The sequence below is a fragment of the Mercurialis annua genome, linkage group LG1-X (assembly GCF_937616625.2).
Source record: "Mercurialis annua linkage group LG1-X, ddMerAnnu1.2, whole genome shotgun sequence".
NCBI lineage: Eukaryota > Viridiplantae > Streptophyta > Magnoliopsida > Malpighiales > Euphorbiaceae > Mercurialis > Mercurialis annua.
The window spans coordinates 50680520-50703941 of record NC_065570.1 but is presented as its reverse complement, the minus strand read 5'-3'; the positions used below and the strand labels follow the sequence as shown (position 1 = coordinate 50703941).

Here is a 23422-nt window from a genome sequence, read left to right as displayed (position 1 = left end):
TTGATGTGAATGCAGGCAAGTTGACTCTGAGATTAGAGGACGAAAGTGTAGAGTTTGAGATGACAAAGAGGGTGCGAAGCCTGAGTAGTGAGGAAAAATGCATGAGAATGGACTGCGTGGAGGAAAGCGAGCGTGAGAGCATGAAGGATGTGTTGTACTTAGACTGTCCTACGACATGGCAAGAAGTCAACTCATCAAGTAAAGAAGAAACATTGCACAAGCCTGTGTGTGATATGCCTGCACGGTCAATAAAGAAGAAAGCATCTCTGAAACCTTCACTCTCCGCCAAACCGCGAAGGGGTAAACCTAAACAATGGGCAGGGTGGAAGTTGAAATTTGGCTCTACGGCAAGTAGCAAAGATCCAGTGCAACCCGGAAGCATCAATGTAAGTGAGCTTGTCATTCTGAATACTTCTCAAGTGCGTTCATGCGCAGGTAAGCTGGTATTGCAGTGGAGTGGACCATTCAAACTCCGACGGAACATTGGTCCTGAAGTGGTGGAATTGGAAAGCGCAACCGGCGAGATCTTCAAGGTTCTTGAACAATGGTGCAAACCATGTTCGAAAACTTTTATTGCTCAAGGATATGAGCGAGTTGCTCTTTTTGATCCGCCATGATTTTTCTGCCATACGGTCAAGCTAATGACCATAAACAAGCGCGCTTGGGAGGCAATCCCAATGGTATCTTTCCTTTCACCCTTTATATTTTTATGTGTCAGTTATGTTTTTTTTTTTTTTTTATTTCATTGCATTAGGGACAATGCATGAACTAGTGTGAGGGTGGGGAAAACATTATGCTTTTATGTTATTAGCTTTCTTTTTGTTTATTTATATTTGTTTGGTATGTAGGATGATATGTAGCGAACTCCTTTATAGATGTTTTTGTATGTCTTTTGCTTAGCATGATCATGCCTTGCTTGTTTGGTTTGTCCTCTATATCATGCATATGCCGTGTTTCTTGCCAATGTCAGAATTTTGAAATTTTAGTATTTTCGTCCCCCCTATTTAATGAGTTGGTTAATTATTGTCTTTGTGTGTAAACAACATTGTGGGAATGACAGTTAAATAACTTTTTCCTAGTTAGCCAACATGAATTAATAGGCCTGAGGTGAAATTTTACACTTTGAAAAACATGTTCTTTCTTTTGAATATTGTGAAATTTGGCATGAAAATCTTGACACGAGCACTTGTGTAAATTCTGAAATTTTGAGCAATTAAACATGTTTGTATTTTAAATCACCTTGTGTTTACCCAGTTTTGTGAGATATTTGAGCCTTATCGAGCATACTTTTTATGTCTCATTTTATTGTGGTGTGAGTCGATACATGTTGATTTTCTAGAACTTGCCTTGCGTCCACAGTAAAATTGCATTGTAGGTTGAATAATTTGAAAGTGATAAATGGCATTTAGGACAACCCATTCTTTAGACCACTTTAAATAGCCTACCCAATTTCCCTTAGTTCAACCAATTTGAGCCTTAGCCGTATTTTTTTTTTGTTTCATACACATTTCACACACTTTACCTTTTCTTATTCTCCTCCTTTCTACCTTATTTTGACTTGACAGATTGATGGATATGCAGAAAACTAGTGTGAGGATCTTTGACATCCTCAGCTCATGATGTTAGATTGATTATCTCTTATTTGATATGATTAGTGTTGCCTTTTGAAGTTCAGAAAAAAAAAAGCGAAAAATAAAAGAGAGCTTGAAAAAGAAAGCAAAGAAAAAGAAATAAAAAGAGAAAAGCCGAGCTTAAAATATATAAATCTGAAAATAAGAACTCAAGGCATGAAAAGAAAAAAAAAGAGATTGATATATGGTTTCTAGTTTGTGTTTGTTGATTTGTCAAGTCATTTTTCATCATGTTATTTACCTTTTTCCACACCCTAACCTAGACCCCATTACAACCCTTAAAAGTCCATTTTGATTCTTATTGTTTGACTTAACTTAGTAGTGGAATTGTGGACTGTAGGCAAGCCTATGGCAAGATTACATGTATTGATGTGAGAGTTTAATTTTTATACCTTTTACACTTGTGTGCGAGAGACTACCTTGTGAGGAGTTACTTGGTGATTTCATTATACATGCTTGTGATTTTGCTCATTTGCTCGAGTTTCATGTGTTGTTTTTGAATTGATTGGATTGCCTTTATGATCAATGTGATTTCGAAATCATGTTTTAATAAGTGTAACTGTGTAGTCTCGGTGTTATTGATTCATGATCTGGCATTAGGCATTGTTATTTGATGTTATTCTTTCATTGTTGTTTACTTCAAAGGTTTAGATTTGATCGGTTCATTATTTAGGGGGGGTGAAAGTGCTTTAATTTCTATTATCTGACTTGGTAGTGTGAGATTGGCATTTAACATTATTCTTTATTTGCTTGAGGACAAGCAAAAGGTTAGTGTGAGGATGTTTGATAGGAGTAGAATTACTCCTATTTCCGAGGGTTTTTAGTATTGATTTGCATGTTTTTTATGTCACATTTGATCTCGTTTTGGTGTTTATCTGTGTTGTCCAAGTGTTGTAGGTACTTTGGAGAAATGGGATGTTTTTCGGGCAAATTTGAGCAACACTATGCAAGGGGAACAAACCGAGTATGTTTGAGGCGAATTAATTGAAGTATGGAGGCTAAAGCTGAGTCTCACGACGTGAGGGTTATGTCTCACGACGTGAGAGAAATGTTGGAAATTGGCAATCTTCGCCGAAGAAGCTCACGATGTGGTCACGACGAAGCTCGCGACGCGAACCTTGAAAACTTGGCCCTCACGACGTGAGACCTATGTCTCACGACGTGAGACATGTGGGGGAGATGTCTTCAAACTCGCCGAAGTTCCTCACGATCTTGTCACGATGAAGCTCACGACGTGAGCCTTGGTATTTTTGGTCTCACGACGCGAGACCTATGTCTCACGACGTGAGACTTGTGGAAATATTTTGACGAAGGATTCCCACGATGTGCTCACGCCAAGCATCACGTCGCTATACCATTGATCAGAGTCTCACGACGCGAAGGATAGGTCTCACGTCGCGAGACCCCCGAGTTCGGCCAGAAAAGTGATATTTTTACAAGTTTGCCACTGCGAGAAATCGATGCACTGCTGAAGTCTGAGGGGCATATTTGACATTTAAGAGAGCTACAAATCAGAATTTAACCCTAATTACACATGGGTATAAATAGTTAACAAGGACATCTTGTAAGGAGTTCGCTGGGTTCGCTTAATTCGCCACATTAGACATTAATTATTACATTAGTTTAGTTTAGCTTTCGATTACCGTTCATCGTTTTAGCTTGTATTCTGGATTTTCTTCATCATTGTTTTGGGATTATTGTCGATTAAGGTACGATAACTATTAAGAGATTAATTATTATTGTTTCTTATTCAGCCATGAATTCTTATTACATTATTGTTGAACTTTCTTTGAATATGTGTAGCTAAACCTTTCATTAGGGATTATTAATGGGATTTATGTCTGTTTAAACGAATTGGATTTGTGGGTTATTGTTATTACTATGTTTTAATTATTGTTCTTAACGCTTGAATTTATTTGGCCAATTTATTCATTGTCATGTGTTTTGGTTTTAGCTCGAGAGAGTAAAACTGGAATAGACCAACATAATTAAGAACGTATGAGTTAATTGCGCGAGAGTGAATTGACGAGTACGTGTTCTTAGGGTTTACTTCATAAACATTAATTGATTAGTAATTTAGGTTAATAATTGTGCGAGAGTGAGTAATTAGCCTGTTACTAGTTTGTTATCTGTTTTTGCCTGCAATTGCTCGAGAGAGAATTTTAGGTGCTTACGATTAGCCTGAACCTTAGTAGAACAACCAAATCCATATTCCAATCTGATTAAACAGCATAATGAAAGTTAATAATCCCTGTTCTTCCCATCATTATTAAAACCTTATTTTCATTACAGCTTTGGTAGTTTTATCTATAATTGTTATTTCAGTTTATTTAGTTTAATAACAACATTCAAAATATCTTTTCAACTATCCAAATCGAGTATCCTAACTGGTTGTCTTTAGAAGCTTTCTCTGTGGGTACGATATCCGGACTTCGCAGTCTGTATTACAAGTTGGCATACGTACGCTTGCGTATTTTTACCAACAGAGTTCATGAAAAACTACATTTCTAGAAACAGAAATCTCATGAGTTTTTAGATTGTAAAATCTGTAAGCTTTGGTTCCAGAAGAAAAACCTAGGAAAAGGCATGGTTGAGCACGAGGGTCAAACTTGTTTCTGGTATGAATCAGAGTAGACACATAGCACAGACAGCCAAACACTCTTAAGTGAGTAAAGACAGGAGGTTTTTGAAATAAACATTCAAAAGGAGTCTTATCATGGAGAACTGGAGTTGGAAGTCTGTTTATGAGATAGACAGCATGCAGAATGCAATCTGACCAAAACTTGATAGGTAAATGAGCTTGAAATCTCATAGCTCTAGCAACATTCAATATGTGTTGATGTTTGCGTTCAACTATACTGTTTTGTTCTGGTGTGTAAATGCATGAAGTCTGATGATGAATTCCTTTAGAAGCAAAGAATGACTTCATGCTAAACTCAACTCCATTATCTGTTCTAATAGACTTTATTTTTATTGAGAACTGTGTGTCAACATAAGTGTAAAACTGCTCAATAAACTGTCTTGTTTCAGACTTGTTTTTCATCATAAAAACCCAAGTATGTCTACTGCAATCATCCACAACTGTCAGAAAATACTGATGTCCATACATTGAGGGAGTAGAAAATGGACCCCAAATATCCATATGAACAAGATCAAAAACAGATTTAGAAACTGAAACACTTAGAGGAAATGACAACTTCTTCTGTTTAGCTATGGAACATACTCCACAAAGATCTTTACAAACAGATTGAATGTTAGAATCTAAGGAATTTAAGACTTTGATTCTAGACATTGATGGATGGCCCAATCTAAGATGCCAAAGATCTTGCTTAGAAGGAACTGTGACCGCAGCAACTAAAGAAGTTTGTGAAGGAGTTTGGGAAGTGTGAAGTTGGTAAAGTCCATTTGTTTCCTCAGCTATTCCAATCATCTTCAAAGACTTGATATCCTGGATAATACAATGGGTAGGATGAAAAAGAAAGGTACAGGACAAAGCTTTTGTTAGTTTACTGGTTGAGATAAGGTTGAAAGAAAAGGAAGGGACACAGAGAACATTAGACAGAACAAGATCTGCTGTCAACTTAACAATTCCTACATGAGTTATGGGCAGATGAACACCATTAGGAAGTTTGACAGATGATTTAGACATAGCAGTATATGACTCATAATAACTAGGTGAACATATTATGTGGTCTGTGGCACCAGAATCAAGGAACCATAAAGATTCACTTTTAAGAACATTGGCAACATATGAAGTACAGACTGTAATACCTGAAGTGGTTGCTGTGTTGCCATTATCAAACTGAGCTTGTAAAGCATTGACATTAGTACTGGCATGAGCATTTGAAGTTGAAGTTTGAGATGTGGATGGTTGGATAAGTGCCAAGATTTTCATGTACTGATCTGGTGTGAAAGACATATTCATCATAGCAGCTTGATTGTGCATCATATTATCATCAGAGGATGGTATATCATAATGATCAGTCTCAGAATTTTGAAAGTCTGCATTAGACTGATATGATTCATTGCAAAACTGCCCCTCTGTCATATTTGCAGAACTGACAACTGGTTTTCCTAGAGGTTTAAAACCTGGATGACCTGGAGGAAATCCATGCTTCCTGAAGCATCTATCAACTGAGTGTCCAGAAATACCACAAAAAACACATTCTGGCAAGTTGTTATTCACATTGAACTTGTTTGGAAAGAATTTCCTCTGATTGTTAAAGGTAATTGGACCTCTAGAAGCATTGAAAGGTGGTCTGTATGAACCAGGTCTAGCATTACTGTAAAAAACTGAAGGTTCAGTTGGTGTTGGTAAGAGAGAAACTCCAGATTGTCTCTCTTGTTGAAGAACCAAACCAAACACTCTATTTATTTTAGGAAGAGGATCCATCATGATCATTTGTGACTTTATATTTGAATAAGTCTCATTGAGTCCTCTTATAAAACGAAGAGTGTAATCATTATCATAGCAAGCCTTCATTTTAGAAAATCCATCACAAGAGCACTTTGTGGCACAAGAACAGATAGGCAAAGGTCTCAGACTCACAAACTCATCCCACAGTATTTTGAGATGAGTAAAGAACTCGGTTACAGAGAGTGTACCTTGCCTTAAAGAATATAATTCTTGTTGAAGATCAGAAATTCTTACATAATCGCCTTGGGAGAAACGATCCTTAAGATCATTCCAAATCTCAAAAGCTGAATCAAAAGAGATTACACTTTGAGAGATAGTTGGAGCAAGCGATTTGACAAGCCAGGAGAGCACCATTGTGTTGCACCTCTCCCAAGCTGGATAAATTGGATCATCAACAGGAGGAACAAGAATTGATCCATCCATGAACTTCATTTTGTTTTTAGAAATCAAGGCCATGCGCATAGCTCTTGACCAGGCATAATAGTTCTGTCCATTGAAAGGAGTTGAAACTAGCATTAATGAAGGATTCTCATTAGGATGCAAGAAGTAAGGACTGGAATGTGATTCTTCAGGTCTGAGTTGATTCATTTTGAAAAGAAAAATTGAGCTGTAAAAGCTGTTTGGATACTAAGAAAAAGAGAGAAATGAAGAAATAACCGTTTTTGAAGAAAATGATGCGATCAAGAAGAAAAATACAGCAAACTGATCGCAAAGAACTGAGAAAGAAGAATCTGTAATTTTTTTTACAGATGAATAAGAAGAGAAGAAGAAGAAGAAAGAAACAATGTGTTTGTTTCTCGAGAAAATTAGAGAGAAACCTCTGATACCATATTAGAATTAGAAGAATAAGAGAGAATTGAAATCTTTATTAATGAATCAAAAACTCAGATTACAAACTATGAGCTAGGCTAATCACTATTTATACTATGCTAATGATCAAAGCAAAGCAACTAAAACAGCCTAACTAACTATGCTGACTCAGCATACAATCTGTTACAAACAGAACATAGAAAACGTGTGAGTTGAGCTGGCATGAGCTGTCACTAATTCTGATAATATGTATAAATAATTTAAAATTGAAAGTTTTTTTCTTTGTATTTCTACTAGTGATGAAAACATATAATACTACAAATTCCAATTAATTTAGTTCCCATCCGTGCTGAAATTCATTAACACCTGTAGGAATATTTTTGATATAAGCTCCTTTATCTTTAATATTCCAATAACATTCGTTATTCAAATCACACTTCGTGAGAAAACTTGAGGCAGCGGAAAAAATCTTAAAATCGGCATGATGATGACTGTCGGGAGCCATGTAGCACCAGAAAAGTGTAGTGCCAAAAAAATTTATATGAAAACGCCATCTAAACATTTCGCTGGGTATTAAGTATTGAGCACGAAGATCATTGTCTTTAGATTTATAATGCACAAGTAAAGTTTTTCCTTGGGTTAATTGATTGGTAATATGAACATAGTAAGGTTGGAGTGTTCTAGTAAAATCAGCTGACAAGCAACTGTTCAACCCTAGGGATAAAATAAAAAATATTTTGATTATATTCATATGCATATTGGATATAAGTTTAATTGTTGTCTTTAACTAGTTTACAAAACAAGCTATATGTTAGAATATGCGGAAATTAAATAGGATCGTTCTAGACATACCTCTTGTCGATTCCACAAGTTTGATCGATTATTATGCACTAAGCCTCAAGTAGTTTCACAATGGAAAATATCTTTGTTTCATCACCTAATGTACCTATTAATTGTGATATTTGATAGAAAATTGAGTTATGATTCATTAGTTTGCTATGTGGTATCACTACATATATATATAAGGTTAATGTCATAAAAATTCACAAACTTTACACGTTTTCTCATTTTAATCACATAGTTTAAATTTTCTCGTTTTTATGCACGAACTACCACTTTTTCTCAAATTCATGCACGGTGCTGAGCTGTCATGACTCCATTGGTGTAATTAGCTGAGGTGGAGGTCATTTTACACCAATGAATGAGTGCCACCTCAGCGCCAAGCATGAATTTGAGAAAAAGTGGTAGTTCGTGCATGAAAATGAGAAAATTTAAATCGCGTGATTAAAATGAAAAAAATGTATAAAGTTCGTGATTTTTTTTTGACATTAACCCTATATATAAACATATAATGGGTGCCATGAATAGGTGTAACTTTCCATTAAGTTACCACCTTTCATGGAGTTGCAACTTTTCATTAAAAGTTGCAACCCTATTCCATGCAAACCCATGCAAATCCAAATATGTAATTGGATTCGGGTGAATCCGTCATGGGCGACCTGACCCAAATACCAACATCTCCCACTCGCACATGACGAGTTAGACCTCATTGCGATATTCTCTATTATCAAATATAACCACAATTTCATACTAGTACATAGGTCGTGCGACCTAGCGAGTATACCTGCACTCGGGAGCTTATAGCTATGCATCTGTTAGGAATGACATAACAGCTTCTACCTTTAAAAAAATAAGTCATTGTTATTCTCGCAGTACCCTAGATTTATCCTTTTGAAATGATAAACTCTATTCCCTCCCAGAATATGTTAAAAAACATATATACTTGTGTATTCATAATCAAGTCACATTTCTTCAAAAATTGACAAGATTGGCTAGCCAATGAAAACACTGAATCAAATCTTTCTTTCTTACTCGGAATTTACAATTTTATACACAGTTGCTTTTCTAGACATGGTCCATAGGCCGAATCATCCATAACCATAGGTAGCAAGCTAAGATAGCAAACACCATGAATAAAACATAAATAGCAGTAAAAAGTCTGCGGGTACAATCATAAGGATATATACTTATCCTATATGGTCTCACACAGTGGAGAAGCAGGGAATCATTCTCCCACTATCCTTTTGGTCGTCTTAGCACACATGGTATGAATCATGTGCTACAATATTATGTATATCTTCGATGTCAAATAAAATACTGTACGAATCTTAGTTCAGTCATTTCTTAACGCCTAACTTGAATTCTCAAAACTCTTACTCTTAGCAGGTAATAATGAGAATTCACATCCGGCTATCACAGATCACTTTGGATTCGGGCAATCCAAAACGGTTATAAATATAGTATATAACCTCATCCCTTTCTCTTGAGGCGATAAACCTAACATCATATCTCATCTCCACTCGCTCATCTAGCGCTAGAGGCGACCGCTCATGTGAGTGAGCCGATCTAAAATCTGTGTGACATCTTTGTTGAGCCTTTAAAAAATAATATATGTGATGTGATGATATAATAAAATTAATGACAAGACATAATATTCATTTTTGCATACATATAATCAGTACAATATAAGCTCAACAATATATTTATAGATAAATACAATTATCTAAATTATACGCAATCCAAGAGATTTCACATGTGCAAGAAATACATCTCTTGGAGATCAACTACTACTTCAATGCATAGAAATATATTGTACCGCCACTTTTCTTTTGAAAACTATGTCTCTTACGTAGTTATACTAGCTAACTCGCCCATAAACAATACATATGTTTTGGTGAGTACACATCATAGTATACATTCGACTTTCTACTAGAATATGGTATAGTGGATATTTCTCTTTATTCTTGTGGATTCTTAGGGCATATTGTAGGACTTAAAACTTCATATTTTAACACTGGAGTATCCACTGGCTTGCAAGTACTCATATTGAAGTATTATAGAACCTTTTGGATATAACTCTCTTGTGACAGAGCCAAAAGTTTCTTATAACAATCTCTTTTTATTTTAACTCTCAATATAAAGTCTGCCTCACCTGTATCTTTCATATCAAATTTTATGGATAACCATCTATGGTGTCATGACATACTCTTTGTCATTTCCAACAATTAACATATTATCGACATAAAGAGATAGAATTGCAAATTTATCATTCGATCCTTTAATGTAAAAACAGTGATCTTCATCAATCATCTTAAAAATCACAGGTCAATATGGCCTTATGAAATTTAAATTACCACTGTATGGATGCAATTCTAAATCTAAATTTGCCACAATAGCCAAAATAGATTTCATTTCTTCTTCCGTTGCAACTTTTCATTCTTTCTTTTGAAGACACTCAAAATGCCTCTTTCATTGTTTTGGATTTATTATTGGCCAAACCCATCCTCAGGTCCCTCTACTCTTCACTTTTTTTTCATAGAGTCCCTTTACTTCATTTTCTCCTTATCGAGTCCCTTTACTTTCGTTTTCGTTGTTATTACACCCTTTTATGGATGGAATTCAGAGAGTGCAACACACTCTCCGTTACTGAGAGTGGCGAAAAATAAAAATGACATTTTAACCTTAAAAATACATTAAATCTATTGTATTTAGCCTATAATACAATAAAACCCTTGTACTTATCATACAAAACAAAATCAAACCCCAACTTTAAATTAAATTAATTAATAAAATAATTAATTCGAGATTTGATTTTTTTCCGAAATAAAATTTAGTCTCGTTACCCTCATATAAATTTAATTTAATTAAATTAAATTTTAATTTATTTTTTAAAAAAATATCAATACCAAAAAAAATTATGTGGCCTTTTTTTCCTCCATTAATGGAGGAAATGAAGGTTTCCTCCATTAGTGGAGGAAACCTGCTCGTTTCCTCCATGGAGGAAACGAGCAGGTGAATGTCGTTTCCTCCGTGGGAGGAAACAGATCTCGTTTCCTCCATTATGGAGGAAACGAGACCAGCTTGTTTCCTCCATAATGGAGGAAACAAGCAGGTTTCCTCCATAATGGAGAAAGTTTTTGGAGGGTTCCTCCATTTGGAGGAAACATGCGTTTCCTCCATTAATGGAGGAGAGCTCCTCCATTAAAGGAGGAAAGAAGAAGACTCCAATTTTTTTTTTTAAGAAAAAAATGTTTAATCCTTGTATTTTAGCCATATTATTTTTTTATTTTGACACATCATTATTTAACAGAAGTTTAATATTTAACGGAGAGTGTAGCACACTCTCCACATCTCATACGTCTAGGGGTATATAAACAACGAAAACGAAAGTAAAGGGACTCGAGAAGGAAAAAATGAAGTAAAGGGATCCAATGAAAAAAAGTGAAGAGTAGAGGGACCTTAGGATGTGTTTAGCCTTTATTATCATTAGTGAGGGTAACAACTAGAGTTTTTGAATGCACACTCTAACGCAAGTGATAACAATCATCTTCACCAATCGAAATTGGTTTGGATTTCTCAACTCTCTCACTCAATTGAAATGTGTGAAGCAACCAATGTGTGCTCCCACTATCAAAAATAGGATTAGATACCTCACTTTCGAGGTTCAACTATTAGTTGATTTAGATCAACTTATCCTTCTTCTTGAATCTTATAAAGATGATAATAACTATCCAAATTTCGCTTTGTAGGAAAATTATCTTCAATGAAAATGACATCTTTGGACTCAATTTCTGTTTTCCTTCTATCATTATCCTTACCAATAAAAACATAACCTTTTGAGTTTTCAAAGTATCGAATATAGATACATTTCTTCCCTCTGGGTTCTGATTTACCAAATTTGTGGGAAGAATCAAGAATGTATGTTGCAGATCTTCAAGGACACAACTCACTCAAATCGGGTTTTCTTTTAGCCCATAACTCATAAGGTGTTAAGGATACTAATTTTAAAGATACACAGTTAAGTATATAGGATGCTATCAATAATATATCACCTTAAAAATGAATTAGGAGATCAGCTTGAGCCATCATACACCTAACCAATTCAAGAAAAGTTCTATTCCTACACTCGGCAACACCATCTTGTTGCGAAGTTCTAGGAGCTGTTAATTACCTCAATATACCTTTTTCTTCACACAATTCTTTAAATTGGTCCCATAGATACTATCTACCTCGATTAGTCCTTAAGACTTTCACAGTTTTATCTAATTGATCCTCGACCTCATTTGAATGCTTGTAAAACAATCTAATATTTCAGATTTAATGGAGATCAAATAGACATGAACATATCGAGTGAAGTCATCTAAGAAAGGTAACGAAGTACGAAACACCACGCTTTTCTTGAACATTCATTGATCCATATCTGAATGTATAAGTTGCAAAAAGAAAATTCAACTCGTTTACCCTTTCCAAAAGGTTTTCTAGTTGTTATTTCTTGTAAGAACACAAGTGGGCGAAATGAATTTTGTGTTTGATCCTAAAAGATCATCACGTGTTAATCTATTCATTCTATCTTGCCCAATATGTTCTAATCTAGCATGCCATATCATGATTGCTAGATTGAGAAAATAATGAAAAACAAACATCTCTATTATTAAAATAACATTTAGTGTTTAACACTATAAAGACATCCACATAAAATCCACAACCAAGATATAAAGTACCACTAGAGGTCTTAACATAAACATCTTGAAAAATAAACCAAATCCTAACTTTAACAAAGCAATAACGGAGACCAAGTTCCGTCGAATCTCCGGGGCATAGAGGACATCATGTAAACATAGAATCTAGCCTTCTTGCAAAATCAATTTGCATGTGCTAATTCCTTTGACTTCAACTCTTGCAATGTTGCCTACATATATCACTTCAAGACCACTTGTAATTCGACGAAATCCATTTATGTCTCTAGCTAGTGGCTCTTGAATCTACACTCCATATAGGATGAGATTCAGTTAGCAAAGAAGTACTAGAAACATAAAAAAATAGAAACAAAACTTCTCTTAAAGAAGTAAGACAAGACTTTACCTTTTTAGGCTCAGTGCACTCACGAGCATAGTGACCCATGTTTCCATAATTATAACAGGTCGACTTAATCTTATCCCATTTTTTACCACGCTTTTGGTGCTTGTTTCCACCTTTTGGTCCCGGTCCAGCTCCATCCATCTTGCCTTTATTTTTCCAACTCTTTTTAGACCATTTACGCTTATGACCACCTTGTTTGAAATTAGATTCAGCAACATATGCTTGAATATCAGGTTTAGCAGCCTCGAGGCGCTCATCCTCAAGTTCCAAGTGGCGCGCAATATCACTAAAAGTGTTAATATTCTCATTGTGAGTCATGTTTACTTTCATGTGCTCCCAATTATTAGGCAAAGATCGAATGACCGCTTGGACTTGCTGTTCATTTGTGAGGTTATGTCCAGCTGATTTTAGCTCCATTATCATATTCCACATATCCCTTAAATGTTGTTTCATTATCTTGTTAGAGACTTTCTTATAAGTGTCGAATTTGATAGTTAGCTGCCTAAGTCTGGAGACAGTAGTTCCTCCAAACTTCTCGCGCAAAGCGACCCACATGGCATTAGCAGTGGAATACTGCTGATACTCATACACCAAATCATCATTCACAGAACTGATAAGGATTTCTCTTGCAGTTGAATCTTTTTTCTTCCAAACAGTGTGTGTAATCATGTCGCGCTTAAATTGCGCATCATTGACATTTCCCTCATCAGCCATTGGTTCATCCATTACATTATTAACAGCATCAAGAGCTTCTTGCTCCTCAAGCACATAATGTATTTTTAGATGCCATATGTTATAGTTGTCCCCATTGAGTTTTTCACCCTTATTAAGTTCGGCTATGATATTTTTCGAAGCCATTTCAGTTCAATAATAACTTCAAAGAGACATATTTAATGCAAAAATTAATCTATTATGTAATCATACACATCATCATCATATTAATCTAGTCGCAATTACAAAATAAGTTATTGAAATTTTTTCATATGAACTAGAACAAAAAGTTCACTATGTTCCCAATCAAATTCATCATTCAAATGTTAAATTTTCTTTAACTTAATTTAAATTTGCGCCATTTAATTCTTTGATGAGAATAATAAAATTCTACCAATCATAGAATGCCCATCTCATAAAATATTTATTGGAATAAGTATAATAATCCATAATATTTTAATGATCATAAAATATTGGGTTAATTACATATAAAATCACCACCTTTACACGAAATTGCAAAAATAACACGACCTTTAAAACGTGGCAATTCAGGGCACCACCTTTCATTTCTTTTCAAAAATAACACGGGCGCATTTTTAGTGGCATTTTTGCTGACGTGGCGTGACACGTGGCACTCTCATTGGGTGTCCAAGTCAGCAAAATTTTACCAAAAAACGTGCCCGTGTTGTTTTTGAAAAGAAATGAAAGGTGATGCCCTGAATTGACACGTTTTAAAGGTGGTGTTATTTTTGAAAATTCGTGTAAAGGTGGTGATTTTATATGTAATTAACCCTAAAATATTTATCAAACATTTAAACACACCATAACTCAAGAATAGTCACTAAAATAATAAAACAAAATTATTTAATCGGGGTATGAATCAAGAGTTTAGAAAATTAAATAAAATTATTAGTAATTTTTCTAGCACTTGTATACAATTTCTATGAATTTTCCAATTGAAAATTCTTTAACAATTGCATTTTAATCAATTAAATGATTCATAAAATTCAAAATAAATATATAAAAAATTAATTTTCTCCCACTGAAATTCAATATTATTCAAAATATTATCTCAAATATATTTAATATTTTTCCGTATTTAATTTCTATCAAAATAATTTATTTTGAATTTATAATAGTAATAAACTATAAATTAAATATTAAATAATCTGCATTTCGTAAAAATACAAAAAATATATCAAAAATTCAGAAATAAAAATTACAATTTTTCAGTGGTGTTTCAGAAAGTTTTCGACTCCAAGAAGGCATTGCATGCGCCCCCCCACGCGCCCCATTTTCGCGTGGGGCTGCTCTCTTCACTGACTGCCTATGCAGTCAGTTTCAGTCGCGTATGCGGCGCGTGTATTACAAGCGCAGAGTACACTTCCGAATTTCGTTTCAAATGTTTTCCTAACCCCCCATTTATGGCTATTCGGAGTTCAACGGTACAATCGGATTTCAATTCTGACATCGTTTGATACGGGTGTGAATCACAAACTCCATTAAAGAGAGTGTAAAATACACTTTATCTTCAACCATCACACCCTTTAATCTGAAAATTTGCAGATTTTGCATTTCATGAAGGTAAGTTCAAAAATTCATAATTTTCATTATACAAATCCGTTTTGCGTGATCTTTATGTCATTTTAAAGATGACATTACGTAGTTTTCAAATCTATAATTTTTACAAAATTATCTGCCATAGACTTAGTTCAAAAAACGTGGCAAAGTTTCTGAAAACACACAAAAATTCGAAATTTCCAGAATTGAAATTTCAACTACCCAACTTGAAATAATCATAACTTTCTCTACACTAATCCAAATTTCGTGTTCTTTATATCTTTTTAAAGCTTGAACAACATACTTTATAAATATCTAAATTATATATCATAAAACACAAAATTTGGATATTTTATTTTCATACAAAGTAGAGCAAATTCTAAGGCATATAATATAGAAAATTCATTTTTCAAATATTATGAATTTTAATCAATCAAAGCATGGAAATCAACATTAAAGGCTCCGATACCAATGTTGAAATATGCGGAAATTAAATAGGATCGTTCTAGACATACCTCTTGTCGATTCCACAAGTTTGATCGATTATTATGCACTTAGTCTCAAGTATTTTCACAATGGAAAATACCTTTGTCTCACCACCTAATGTACCTATTAATTGTGTATATTTGATAGAGAATTGAGTTATGATTCATTAGTTTGATATGTGGTATCACTATATATATATATATATATATATATATATATAAACATATAATGGGTGCCATGAATAGGTGTAACTTTCCGTTAAGTTACCACCTTTCATGGAGTTGCAACTTTTCATTAAAAGTTGCAACCCTATTCCAAACCCATGTAAATCCAAATATGTAATTGGATTCGGGTCAATCCGTCATGGGCGACCCGACCCAAATACCAATACTATATATAATTTGTGTGTTTATCTATCAAACAGATAAAGAGAAATATAGTTATTGATTTTTAGTAAGTATTGATTGCTTTTAAACAAAAAAAATATGACCTATATATTATCTACTAGTTATTTGTTATAAATTTGTGATAGAATCAATGGTAAATTAATATTGATAATGAATTATTTATCCATTTAGGTTATTAACTTCATATTGTATGCGTTCATCTCTACTCACAAAAGAAAAACAATAAAATTATAAGTAAATTATTAGATATTAAACACCGTAGCTAACCAAATTTGCATGTTGTTTTAAAATGATACCTATATTGGATTTTGTTTTTTTGTATTGTTACAAAATGGTTATAATGTCGAACCATGTAAATTTCTTGTATTATTTGTTTATATTGCTATATTATTATTTGTTAATTAAATTTATAATTAACACCTACAGAATAATTTTGATTTCGATGTGTATACCAATCCGGTTATGAATCGTTCACAAAAATTGGTATTAAAAATTCAACAATCAGCATCAATATTACAACACAGAACATTAAAATCAAACGAATTTTGACACCTCTAGCTCAAGTGATGGCCTAATTAGTAAACTTACCACAAGGAAGATTTTCAAAACTGCCTTAGTTTTGATAAATAATTGCACGAATACATGTCATGATATTCTAATTACACTCGGTATCTCATTTTAAAAAATAATTTCAAAAATAATTTTTTCTTTAATTAGGACTGCATTCACATAAACAACAGCCACCTCCTCAAATTCCAAATCCCTCTCTTCCTATCTTTCTCTCAAATCACTCTCTTCCTCTCAAATTTCTATTTTTTAATCCACCGAGTCTACGAGTACAAAAAATCGGCATCGATCACATCAAATAATAAAAGTAAATTTCATCGTCATCGTTTTTTTTTTCTGATGTTGTGTTTAAAAAAAATTCATTTTCATCGTCTTTCTTCCGGTGGTGTTATCACGAGTCTGCTACATTTACTCCATCGTTTTTTGTATTTCTTTAAATATTTTGTACACATATCATTTTACATTTCATGTTATTATAATTAATTATTATATTTGGTCATATACATTTATCTCTAAGAGAAAAAATACTATCTTATATTCCAATTTATTTTGATGCTGCTGATTTTATACATAAAGAATTAATTTATGGTATTTTTAGGAAAAATATATCATAAATACACCAAGTGTGTTTTACACTAAAAACGCATAAAAATATATCATAAAAACCCTATAAAAATATACTATTAAAACACCATAAAAAAACTATAAAAATACCACCAAAATACAAAATAAAAACATTAACGTAAAAATTAAAAAAAAGGTATTTCTAGAATTAAAAAACTAAAAATAGATCATTTTGGTAAATAAAAAAATATGAATTAAAAAGGTGTTAAAAATGAAATACCAGTGTAATTAAGTTGCAAAATAAAATATCCTCAAAAAGTCTCCTTTAGAATTAATCTAAAAACCCAATAAAATAACAAAAGATAAGTAAATGCTTGAACACTACAAAGGATAAGAATTGAATAGCAACCTAAATGACTTAAAAAAAATTGATTAATTAATACTAAAGTAAGTGTTGTAGTTTACCGATGAGTTATACTTCAAATATATAAGCGCTAAACAGCAAACTGTTAGGTCGTGGGTTCGTTTTCTCCCACAAGTGTTTCCCCTCCCCAAATTATAAAAAAAAAGTGTTGTAGTTAACACATATAACTGGACAACTTTTTAGTTATTTTAATTATAAGGCATAATCCATCCCCAAGTAGCTAATATTTTTTATTTTTTATTACTTAATCTCTAATATATTTTTTATTTAGTTTTTTTATTTTTTACTTTTTATTTACTTAGTTCTTATACTTCTGTTTTCCTCTATATATTTTGTAAATTTGTTATTTATTTAATTTTTTAAAAGTTTTATTTTTTATTTACTCTGTTTCTGATATATTTTTAAGGACTAAATTATTGCAAAATTTAATTATAAAAGGACCAAATAAATAAATAAATATAAGGATTAACCAAAAAAAATGACATCTAGATTCAATTACGACCAAACCCGCTCAATTGAATCAATTAAGCTTGATCTTATTCATGTAACATCTAATGGACTATGGATGATTTCTTTTTTTAATTCAACCTTATGGATTGGATTAATAACTTTCATGTGAGTAAAACTATAGTACTTAATTTATTTAACAGAAAAAATTTAATTACAATTAAAACACAATCCTTCACTTTTCATGCTTAGATTTGGTTAAACTTGATAAAAGCCTAAATTTAAATTAATAAAAAAAGTTATTTAAATATTGAATTTATTTGTTTCCTTAATTTGTCTCCTCCATCACTTATCAGAAACTAAAGCACCACTCTCCTTAACAACATCATGAACATTTTGATAAGTATACAACTTAGCACAAACCAGATAATACCCAAAATTAGCCACTCCGATCACCACCAGAACCCAATACACATTATCAACTCTTCCATCATCAATATTATCCGGTAACCAATCCGTTACCCTTCTAAGAACATCAATCAAAGCCGTGCTTAAATAGAATGCTATCCCTATGATCAAAGAAATCATAGCCGTTGATGTACTACGCAATGAGATAGGAAATTCCTGATAATACAAAGCAACTTGTCCCGGAAAATGAAACGCTTCTCCGATTCCGACCAAAATCAGCTGCGGAAACAGCCATAACGCCGGCATTAATGCCTCAGTATCATCTTTTCTTAACCTTCTTGACTCTACTACAGCGGAAGCAGCCATACTTAGCACGTTAAACACGTGGCCAACTCCGATTCGTTGAAATGGAGTTGGAGTTTTTCGAGTTAGGAACCGCCAGAAGGGTTCAAAGAAACGGTCGATAACGGAGAGACAGACGGTGGCTGTGAAAAGAACTATGACAATGACGGAGCCAGACGGAATTTGGAAATGTTTACCGATGTGACGGTCCATTGCTAGAGCTTGGAGAATGGTGAGGCTGGTTTGCATTCCGATGGGAGTGGCTAAGAAAATACTAGATGACCAAACTGGGAAGATTCTGATTAGTGTCTTGAAATCTTCTACTTGCTGAACTGAACAAATTCTCCATGGTTTCGAGATTGTTCCGTCTGGTTTTACGTCGCCTTCGGTTATCATTGCTGCTCGGTTGAAGAACCTGGTCAATTTATTAGAATTTGATTATGACAAACTAATACGCCGCTAACTAATGAGGTATAACTCAAATAATGTGTGTTGGATAATTTTCAGTTAAAATTTGGGGTTCAAATTCTAGTATAAGCGCCGAAAATCTCCTTTTAAAAAATACATTTTTTGCCCCAAACAAATTAGAATAAATATAAATATTAAAAAATTAGCTTATATAAATAAAATGAAAATATCACACTCATTTTTATTTATTGTAGTAATTTATTTTTGTCTAGTACTTTTTGTGTTATTTTAATGCATTCAACTACAGTTTATAAGGATAAATATGGTAAACATTCAAATAATAAATAACGGTTATAATTGAAATAAAAATAAATAAAAATAACGTCTATCAATTCAAAATAAAGAAAGTAATAAAAAATATCATGCTTTTTTAAGATAATATACGATCAACTAAACTAGTCCATTTATGATGGACATTTGTAATCTAAGTCGGATATATTTTTTATTATTCCATTCATTACAAATTAATATACATTATTTTTATTTAATTTAATTCCAAATTATAGACGATTATTTATTATTTAACTGTTGTATTGCAGTATATAAAATGGCATGGCGACTATTTTTTGATATTATGATTGAATAGTGAAGTAAAATATATTCATGATATATTTTAGACTAAATCGTCCAAAAATATCTCATTTTTCAATTATTTTATTATAGTATAATTTTAATTTATTTTTTATTTTTTTATTTCAATTATAGTTATTTGTTCAAATTGTAGTAGAAAAATTTAAATACGCCCTTAATAATTATTCATATTGTTTCAACTTAGCATTTTACAATCAATAATTCAGAATATAGGGTATATTGACTTTTTTTTACTTCAATTTAAATAAATGAAAAACAATTGAATTTGAAAAATTAAAAAATGAGTTAAAATTGAAATTTTGAGAGTTTAAATGAAAAAACATTAAAAAAATGAGTTACTTTTCAATAACTAAGCCTATATTTTATGACCGACAATGCTACGATGTCATAAATCCTTTCCAGATTTAACTAAATGTTTAAATACAGTGAGCTAAATGTTTTTAATACTGAAAATCAAAAAATACACCATTAAATTGTAGGCCTAATCACTCAAAAACCCCTCACCTTTAAACTTTTTTTCAATTCTACCCTGACGTTGAAAATTTGTCAATTTTATCCACTTTTGAATTTTCCGTTTTCAATTGTACCCCAATATTTTAATTTTTGTTAATTTTTTTACTTAAATGATGAAATCATTCAATTAATTAAGTCTAAACATAAAATTAAATTCTTTTTTATTCAAAAAAGTACAAATAAGTTCTTTATTTTTAAAAACTAACTAAAAACCATAATCAAATTAACACTAATTTAAATTCTTAATTAATTTAACTAAATTTAAATAAATTTTAAAAATATACAATTAATATATGCGAGACATGTAGAATGTTTTAAACAAATTTCCAAACGCAAAAGACGTTAATTTAATTTTTCAGGGTACAATTGAAACACAAAAATGCAAAATAGGGTAAAATTGACAAATTTGCAACGTCAGGGTATGATTGAAAAGAGGCTAAAAGGTCGGAGTTTTTTATGACATTAGGCCTAAATTGTATGTCACGCCATTTTCAAATTGTAGTATTTTATACTTCAAATGAGTCATGGTTATATTTTCCACATATTAAATAAATAACGGATGAAACTAATACAGTTTAAAATTCTAATATATCTGATGTTTAGACTATAGTTGTGTGTATATAAAAATAGTTTCTATTTGTATTAAATATTATCTGAATTACATCATTTAAGTTGGACCAAATCCTAAAGAATTTGGTTGGGAACTTGAATAATGCTCTTTCTTGACTTGAACTTCACACATTGTAGTGTCCCTATCTTTGCTTCGACAGGCATTCAGGATTCGCGTTTTCCCCACAACATCAAGTGGATATAGTAGTGGATTGGAGTGGGTAGAATATCCAAATGGGCAAATGGTGATCATTCGATTAAATTTGAAAGTAAAAATATCAAAATTGGATTTTTTTTTTAATTTACAAACTCAACCGAACTTTTGAGATAAAATTCAACTCGCTTCAATTTGATTTTTAATATTATCAAACTAGAAGAAAAATATTTTTAAAAAAAGACAAATAAAATAAAAAAATAAAAGATATTTTAGCATTTAATCTAAGTCAGATTATACATATTTTGGTATTTAAATAGATGAAAAATAATTTAAGTTTTTTGAAAAATAATGTTATTTTTTTGAAAGACAATGTTATATTTATAATTTGTTGGTTTTTTAAAGTTAAATATCAAACTGATTTAAACTTTTTAAATAATTAAAACATATAAATTAAATTGACCATTTTTAATTCAGCTTGATTTAAATTTTTAGATAGTTTGGTTGGGTGCACAGTGCACACCCCTTCAAGTTGACTTAGTGTGTATATATATATATATATATTCTCTCATCAAAATAAAAATATATATTCTGATAAATAAATAGAAGTGTGTATTTTCTTAAAAAGGAATTAAAGGTAGAGTAGTGCTACAAACTTTATTGGATTTTTGTTATGTGGCCTGCAACCCGGCATATAGTGTAGTCTACTTCCAAAGGCATCATTCAATCATTTCAGCTCATAATTAGAATCTACCTTTTCAATTTGGGACATTAGAAGGTAGATTATATTGTGTGCAAGTGATACATATGTCCATATAAAATAAAAATGAAACATCATAATTACAAACTTAATATTTATTTTTGGACTAGTTAGTAACCCGGTGATCGAAAAATAATTAAAATCACTAGAATGATATATTTTTAAAAACTTGAAATGCCGTTAGCATGGTTTAAGTACATGTTAGTTTTTAACGTATTTTTAATGGTAAAATACAATAAAAATGAATTAGAAAAATCATACCTGAAGCTCTTAGTCACTGAACCAGACACTTCTTTCACCTTCACATCGTTTCCATGGTAATAATCCTCACTTCTAGACGATAACATAACCTTCCTCTTCTTCACGGTAGCGACAACAACTTGAGCCAAGCTCGAAAACGGACTTCCTCCGGGTTTTTCATGTCGATAGAATCGATTTCCCGTCAGAAACAAAGCTAAAGCAATAAAGTTAGCAGCCAGACAAACTCCAAATCCAACTGCCCAGCCAACATTTTCTTCTATATAAACAATGGCGGTTGCGGCAATAACTGAGGCTAAGTATAAAGTGAAGAAAAACCAGTTGAAATAAGTGTTTCGATCTTCGGGTTTATTGAATTGATTTGCTCCCATTGTCGTTAAAGTGTATCGTGTTCCTCCGAACCCTATTGATGTCAGAATTAAAGATCCGTATAGGATTGTGTACTGGAATCCTGATGGAGCCTGACATAGAGTCGATTCGACCTGGCAAGGCGTTGGCCTTAAGGTTCGGAAAATTGCAGTTAAGACAACTAGAACCAGTCCCTGCATTTTTCAAAATTTTAATAATGACGGTGTCAAACCTGTTAACCGAAGGGATTAAATTATTCTCAAGTTAATTGTATATGATCGATCATGGTTAATTAATACACTCTTCATTATAAAATGGATAGTTCAGATTCAAAATACACGCATCCTATTTAATTTTTCTAAAGGTAGAAATTTTCTAAATTGTGTCAACTCTTATTAACCTTTTCCAACTCTCAATTTAAACAAACTATAAAACAAAAAACGACTGAATAACAATTTTTTTTATAAAATATAAAGTTTAGATATTTTACAAGCGTTTTTCAAAAAAGAGATAAAATGTCAAAATTTAAAACTCGACAAGTTTGCATGTAATATTATTGTAGCAAAAAATAGTAAAAAGAACATACGAAATTACCAGAAAAGAGACACAAGAAGATAGAGCAATAACAGAGAAATTGCCGAAGAAAGAGTCAGCAAGTATAGCTCCAACTATAGGAAATAAATTGCTAGCACCATTAACAACATTAAACACCTGAGCAGCATCAATGCTCTTGAAATTAAATTCTTTAATCAGATATACAATCAGGTCTGCTAAATATCCTCCAACAGCAACTGTCATTCCAGCCATAGCCCCTGCACATAAAAAAAGTTCATATTCAGAATAAATTTAGTTTAAGAAATTAGTTTAAGAAATATAAATATGCCTGCGATAAAAGGGAAGGTAATCCAGTTGCCCTTTTTTCTGCCATTGGAGCTTGAAGTATTTGCTTCAGGATCAGAAGAGAGTGAACCGTCCATGGTTAATTTCTTGCTGTTGTTGGTGTAATGTTATTGATAAAATGAGGTCTT

General features: G+C 32.4%; 1 protein-coding gene across 1 annotated transcript; it reads right to left on the bottom strand.

Annotated features, from left to right (window-relative positions):
- Positions 1–18242: 18242 nt before the first annotated feature.
- LOC126672665 (protein NRT1/ PTR FAMILY 2.7) lies at positions 18243–23422 on the bottom strand. The gene is made up of 4 exons (XM_050366621.2): positions 23278–23422; positions 22989–23206; positions 22050–22588; positions 18243–19108 (listed from the first exon to the last, which is right to left on the bottom strand). The coding sequence occupies exons 1-4, from the start codon at positions 23369–23371 to the stop codon at positions 18289–18291; spliced, it is 1671 nt and encodes a 556-aa protein (XP_050222578.1). The 5' UTR covers positions 23372–23422; the 3' UTR covers positions 18243–18288.

Excerpts from the sequence above, each read along its gene's own strand:
- LOC126672665 (XM_050366621.2), bottom strand. The coding sequence starts at position 23,371 with ATGGACGGTTCACTCTCTTCTGATCCTGAAGCAAATACTTCAAGCTCC. Across the intron at positions 23,207-23,277 it reads TACCTTCCCTTTTATCGCAG|GGGCTATGGCTGGAATGACA; the intron begins GCATATTTATAT and ends TTTTATGTGCAG. Across the intron at positions 22,589-22,988 it reads CTTCTTGTGTCTCTTTTCTG|GGACTGGTTCTAGTTGTCTT; the intron begins GTAATTTCGTAT and ends TGAAAAATGCAG.